This window comes from Elephantulus edwardii, unplaced genomic scaffold (assembly GCF_000299155.1).
Source record: "Elephantulus edwardii isolate Elephantulus edwardi_28Jun2011 unplaced genomic scaffold, EleEdw1.0 scaffold00014, whole genome shotgun sequence".
NCBI lineage: Eukaryota > Metazoa > Chordata > Mammalia > Macroscelidea > Macroscelididae > Elephantulus > Elephantulus edwardii.
Genome location: NW_006399764.1, coordinates 25,863,384 through 25,870,598, shown reverse-complemented (window position 1 = coordinate 25,870,598; position 7,215 = coordinate 25,863,384). Strand labels below are relative to the sequence as shown.

Here is a 7,215-nt window from a genome sequence, read left to right as displayed (position 1 = left end):
ACTTGGTTTAACTCTTGAGGAGGGTAGCCTGAGTTTCCTGTGTGAGACAGAAGACCCTCGTTTCACATTCCAGAGAGTGTAGAACAAATTACTGCTGTCTGTTCTAATCTGTCTAGGGTTAGCAGAAGAATTGATATTCATTTCTTCATTCCTGTTTTTCCTAACTCAGAATATACTCAAGGTAAGGGGGCTGGGGCGGGGGCTGGGACTGGGGCGGGGGCTGGGACTGGCTCCACTATTGGCAGAGCAGAAAGGATCCCAAGGAACTCTGAGAAATGCTCCTGCCAATTGAGGAACCAAGGGAGAGGATCTCACCAAGTGAGCTGATCCTAACAAGTAGCTGAATTCTTAAGAAAGGGAGATGGTGGATGAATCACCAACATTCCAATATAAGCAAGGTTCCCTCCCACCCCCCGCCCTCATGTGTGCACAGACTCGGGCAGGTCTGCAGACGCACCTCTGCGGACAGGGGGTGGGGGAATACATCACCATCAAGAAAGAATAACAAGAAAAGTGATGATTTCCCAGAAAAGAATCCCCAAAGTGATAACCCAACCTCTTGAGGAGAAAAGCATGGGCCTTACAATATGAGTTTACAAAGGGAATGTTTCCCCTCCAGCTGTTTCCTCAAAAACAGTGAAGTCATCTGCCCAAGAAAAACACAGAGAGATGATGCTCACTTGATGCTCATTCTCAATGCGGATGAAGGCTTCTCCTCTTTTGAACGACTATTGGTCTTATGATCTTATATACTGTGTTTTCCTCAAAGAATTTTTCCTGTTTAAATGCTTCCCTTTTGTATTTAAAAGGTTTTTATCGATTTCATTTTCTCCATGCCAAAGCTAGAGTCTCAGACTTCTATAATGCTTGAGCTCTTTCATGGGTATTTTTCCCCTGCAAAAAGGGATTTCTGAATAAAAGGATTCCTTCACAGAAGAAGACTGATGAAAGAGGAGGAAAGGAATATTAAAAATAAATAGAAGAAAGGGAGCTCTGGCAGCCTAGTGGCAAGAAGCTGTGCTGCAATCCCGCAGACACACAGTTCGAATCTACCAGATACTCTGCTGGAGGAGGGTCAATCTCCTCCTGTACCAGTCAGACCCAATTTGATGGTACTCTAGATTTTTTTTTTAAAAAAGAAGATATTTGTAAAAGTCCTATATGAGGAAAATCCTACCAAAACAAAAACATCCAAGCTAAAAATGTCAATTGTCCTATGGTAGATTAATTATTATGAGAGAGAAAAAACTTCTGTTTGTGAAAGCCACCCATGTGTGATATTTCTCTTAAAGCAGCACTGGATAACCAAGACATTGTCCAAGAAATCTTTGTTTCTTAACACCAGTAAAAAACCCAATAAGAAAGGCCTCTTTCTAGCTGTTTTAGGAAGCTGAGAATAGAACTATATTCCTACATAGGTTTTCAGTGGTGGTCATGCATATTTTCCCTTTGTTTAGGAACCACAGTCTCTGACCAGTAAACCCAAGTTGTTTGACGTGCAAGCTGATAAATAAGCGTGCAGGGCAGTGTTTGGTACATGGCAACGGCTGTACACACGTTTGTTAAAAAAAGTACATCCCTCATAAATGAAACGGGTACACCAAGAACTTGGCCAGGACATTTTAGGAACTTCAGAACTCCTGCCTCAGATCAAAGGCTAAAAAAACGTCAAGGAGCGGCTTTCCACAAGAGAGCAGTCAGGAACCCAGGGTGTGTCTCGCCCACACGCCTCTCACACAAGAGCCGGTTGACTTGGTCCCATTAGCATCTATTGTGCACAAGCAGCTGCCTTAGACGTCACAGACGCGGAAAAATCCTCCCTGATTATTGGAATCATCAGTCCTTTTCCTCTTCTCCAACTAAAAGCGGTGGCCTTAATTAAGACCCAAAGTCTACAGAGGATGCAAGTGCGTCTAAAATTGTGACTTCTGTATTTCCACACACTCGGTGGCTGGATGGCCTCCCGTCCCTCCCTGAGGGGAGCACCCAGCTCCCCACTGTCATTCAGAATGAGGGGGCCTCTCCCGTGTGCTGACCATCAGCCCCGTCCCACCTTCTGGGCAGCGGAAACCACCCCTGCGCCCTCTCCTCCAGTCCAGCTGGGACTAGCTGGGCCTCCGTCCCACCTTTGGCTCCTGCCCACTGCTCCCGCTAAGAACTCCAACACCACAGTTCAGTGGAGGTCTGGGCTCCGAGCCGGACAACAGCAGACTGAAGGAGCGGGGGACCCAGTCTCCTTCACACAACTGGAAGCCAAAGACACTACTCCTAGGACTAACAGAATCTTCTCAAGCCCACGGCACGTGCTGCTCTCCACACTGACATACTTTATATTGACTGGGGTGAAAGCGTACAGAGCAAACTATTTTTTCCTCTAAACTATTGCTATGGGTGGTTGTAAGAGGCAAGGATGGTGACGCTTCCATTCACATACTTTGGGCACACTGTCAAGAAATGCTGGGCCTCAGAAAAAGACATCACACTGGAAAAAGTAGTTATGAGTGATGGTAGGTGCTGATGAGTAGACTACGACTCACAGCGACTCTATGAATGTTTCTGTGCCATCCTCTCAATCTCTGCCACACTTGGGCCCACTGTGACCATCACTGAGCGCAGCCAAGAAGAGAAAGACCTTTAATGAAGTGGACAGACAGAGACTGCAACCATGGGCTTCAGCAGGGCAGAGGTCACGAGGACAGTGCCAGAGACGGCAAGGGTTCAGGCTGTTGGTCACAGGGTGGTTACGAAGGGCAGTCAGCTTGACGGTGCCTAATGGCAACTCCTACGCATTTTGTTTATAACACTTGAAGGCAATGCCCACGATGACAGCACACTTCCTACTCTATCCCTGTGTTCACCATTTCCCTTCATTCTTCTTTCCTATCCTGTCCTGACTTCTGAGCTGTATTCGCAGGTATAAGCTGACAGTTCATGACTGAGTGTTCTAAGGGGTATGGACCTCCCTGGTGCTGTTACTCACCTTATCACTAACATTGATCCTCCATTTATCATCCGTCATTTCCCTGCGAGTGAGCTCAGTTCTAGGCGTGCTCCACCCAGCTCTCAATGACTGACTTTTCAGAAATAGCTCAACAGGATTTTCTCTGGGTGGACTTGAACCACTAGACTTTGGGTTTGGCAGCTGAGCTCAACCCAGAGAGACTCCAGGATCTCATACACAAAGTGAATAGTGAAGCAGAAACACAAACTCGGTTCCAATTCATTCCTCTGGAAACCTTTTATAGTGAAGTGCTTTCAAGTTGATTTCAAGTCCTAACAGCCCCACAATACAGAGGGAAACTGCCTTCTGGGGTTTCTTGGCTCCCCTCTTCCTGTGCTCAATCCTCCCAGGGAGCACCTCTTCTTGTTGTCATGTTCCACCCAGTCGGAACCAATGCCCAGCTGACACCCCCCCCCCCCGGGTTCTCAGAGGCAGTAAATCCCACGGGAAATGCCCATCTTTCTGTGGAGAAGGGAGCAGATTCAAACGTTCAAGCTTTTGCGTTAACAGTGTAAACTTCTTTGGATTCACCAGCTGCTCCTCGGGAGAAGGATGGACAATCTCCTCCGGTGTGACTATCTGCCTCTGAAAACCTGCCGGAGTGTCAGCGATGGGTGGGTTCTGACTCGAATACATGTGAGAACAGGGCATTGGAGCTCATGGGCACACAGGTGGGTTCAAACCACCAAACTTTCAGTTAGCAGCTGATTAACAGTTTGTTTTATAAAAAATAATTTTTACTATTTTTTATGTGTATACTGTCAAACCAGATCTGACTGGTACAGGAGGAGATTGTCCCTCCTTCTTCAGCAGAGCATCTGGTGGATTCAAACCGTGCACTTCTGGGATTGCAGTGCAGCTACTTGCCACTAGGTCACCAGAGCTCGCTGCAGCCAATTAATTCGTAACCTTTTCCACTTGTCTGATTTCATTTTTGCTGTTTTCAGAGGAGAATTGTATATGCATGCTTATTTATTCAATAAATCTCCCCCTCCCCCCGCTCCCAGCCAGTACAAATGAGACCAGAGCTGTGTGTTGTCACTGTGGGAGCTACAGAAAAACTAAAGCCTGGTCTCTGCCCTCCAACCAGGCCTGCAGCCAAGCCCAGGCCAAGGAGAGAAAAGCCTGAATGCCAGGCGCCCTGGCTCTGCCTGCCTTCACCCCTGGGGAGAGCAGGCCCCACCACCACAGGGCTGACACAGCGGATGTGGGCGCAAGCCTTTCATCTCTTGAATGTTTTTCCCTCACAACATTCAATTGAGATGTTCCAGCAGCGAGAATCCTAAAGGCCTGTTCACAGAAATGGGTTTCTTTAGAATCTGTTCCCCTCTCTCTTCTGAGAATGTCCATAGAAGGGAGGGGCAGGCCCAGCAGCCTGTAGGCTGGCACCGCCTGGCGGGCAAACCCCTATGCACACTCACTGTTCTGTGTGGCTCTCCTTTCTGGTCCAGGTAAGCCCGGATGGTGGCCAGCCCGGCGTACTCCCCCTGGGCTCCACTGCAAGAGAAGAAGGCAGGGATCAGGCCTGTGAGTCCTTCGCATCCATTTGCCCGTCAGTGCCCCTGGACCAGGCATTCACCAGCACGTGGCTCGGTCACCCTCCCGGGCCCTGGGAAGGCTGTCCAGGTTCTTGTGTGAGTCACAGCCTGAAGCAGTGCCTGGTAATGCCCAGAAGCTCCCACTTCTTCTCAGAACCATCTAGAAAAAGATCTTTCTAATTATAGAAAATCACAACGATGGAGAGGAGAATATCAGGAACCCCCGCTTACCCACTTTCAATAATGATCAACTAACTGTACCCCTCCTTAACCCCTCACTTTCAACAAGGCTTCTGGCAAGCAGCTCCCAGCATTGTTTCATCGGTGAAAGTTTCAAACAATGTCTTTCACAGTTAAGGTTTCTTATGTTGTTGTTGTTAAGTGCTTTTAAGACCTAGACAGCTCATAGCAACTTATGAACGAAAGACCTGAACACCTGTATAACTTTTGTCGTTTCTCTATGTTCATTGTTTCCAGAGGCAAGCCATTTCAGAAGCAGATGTCACTCCTGCTTCCAAGCTTGTTTTAATCAGAAAGCTCCACCAAACACTGTCCACCACGGGTAACCATTATCGCATTTGACACATCAGTGTCACAATGGTTAGCATCACAGCAACCAACCACGAGTTACCTCTGTACAGCAATGCACAGACCAGAGCTATACCACTTAGAAGAATGTCTGACTAAAAAGAATTAAAACCAGGCCCCGTACTGCTGACCAAGTGGGTTTTAAAATAGGAGGCCAAATCACACCATCTCACACCCTTTAGTGAGTCAACATTCCACCCTAATCTTCACCAGAACCAGCAAACAAGCCTCTGTAGAATCTGGCTCCTACAGACTTCCAAAATGCATTCCAGCCCCATACTGCTGACCAAATAGGTTTTTAAATAGGAGGCCAAATCACATCATTTCACACGCATTAGCGAGTCAACATACTACCCTAATCCTCACCAGAAGGTTTCTTATATTATGTTAAAAATGCATATATATACATATATATACCATTTCCAATTTCATGTGCGCAAGCCAGTTACACTGGCTCCATTCACCTTGTACAACCATTACCCTTCCATTTCCACATCTTTCCATCATTCCTACTGGAATTCAGAGCCCCTTTAAGCAATAAGCCCCATCTTCCCACCCAATCGCCCCCTAGTAACCGTGGTTGAACGTGGTCTCTAAGCATTTGCCTGTTCTCATATTTCACTGAAGTGGGTTCACACACTCTATCCTTTTGTGTCTGACCTATTCTACTCAGCATCTTGTTTTCAAGGTCCAGCCAAGTTGTGTGTTGTATTATTCTCTTTACAGCTGAATAAATATGCTGTTTCATGGACAGAATCTTGGTGGCGCAGTAGGTCAAGTTTTGCTAACTAAAAGGTCTGAAGTTTGAACGTACCAGGTGCTCTAAGATTGAAGGAAGAGGGAGTCTGCTTCGAGAAAGCCTCACAGCCTTGGGGACCGTCTGGGGCAGTTCTGCTGCACAAGATAGACTGGATCTCACATAACATACCACCTCAGGGCCAGAGAACAAATCCTAGCACCGACTCGTGGGCAGTGAGCTCGTTTCTGTTGTTCTTCTGAGGTGGACAGACCACCTTGCTTATTCATTCCTGTGCTGGGTCAACGTGGTGGGTTCTTTCTACCTTGTGGTAACTGTGAGCAGCGTTGCTCAGAATCTTTAAACATCTGGGGAAGAACTACCTTAAAAATATAACTGCAACACAATTATCACTCTAAGTAATTAATGATTGGTGAGTACGACTCTAGGCACCATAGTTTCAATTGTTTCTGTGAGAGTTGGACCATGAATTGGGAAGATCAAAGAGCTGATATATGATGGTATTGCCAGAAAGAATGCACACGGACTGGTGGAAGGACAGACAGATCTGTCCTGGAAGGAGTGCAGCCGAATGCTCCTCGGGGGTGAGGAAGAGGAGGCTTCGTCTTGCAGGCTTTGAATGGGCCATCCGTCAGGAGGAACTAGTTCCTGAGGAAGCACAAGCTGCTTGGTAAAATCAGAGCAGTGAAAAAGAGGAAGGCCCTCAGCGAGGCAGACCGACCCCGCAGAAACGGCCGGATCCTGGGCTCAGACATGGGAAGGGTGGGAGGATGGTGCAGGACGGAGCCGTGCCGTGTTGTCCAGGGGTCACAGTGACAAGGAACTGACACCACCACACTGCCTAACCCCAAGAGAGCCGTGAGCCTGGCATCAAGACAATCACCCCCCCACCCAGGGCCTGCAGATGAGAGCAGCGCTCTCCCCTCGCCATCCACAAAGGCAACGTTTATAGGCAGTTAGTTGCAGATGAACAGACATTCCTGAGGGTGAGGCCGCAGTAGACCGTTAATGTGCCCAGTTGTCTGTGCAAGAAAGGGGAAGTGAGTAATAGCTGCTCAGTTCCATTCAAAATAAGTACGTCATCCACGCCACACACCACACCATTCCTGCGCCCTTTGAAAATGAGTGGACATGGAGTTGTTTTAGCCTCTGGTCAGCCCATCATACTAAGTGCTTTCAAAAGCACAAAAAGCTCAAGAATAAATACAATTTTCTTTCCAAACTAAAAAGTAAAGTTTAAAGCATTAGAACACTTGCTTTCACAACCTCGCCAGCATTTGTTGCTTGCTGTTCTGTTAAATTTTGCTATTTTGACTGGGGTGAAATGATAT

General features: G+C 47.3%; 1 protein-coding gene across 1 annotated transcript in view; it reads right to left on the bottom strand.

Moving 5' to 3' along the window:
* The window catches only part of GLDC (glycine dehydrogenase (decarboxylating)), a 99,380-nt gene that overhangs the window by 23,342 nt on the left and 68,823 nt on the right, over window positions 1–7,215 (bottom strand). Inside the window, exon 16 of the mRNA XM_006881305.1 lies at window positions 4,423–4,498. Coding sequence (XP_006881367.1) covers window positions 4,423–4,498 — 76 coding nt within the window. The remainder of the gene's footprint in view (window positions 1–4,422; window positions 4,499–7,215) is intronic.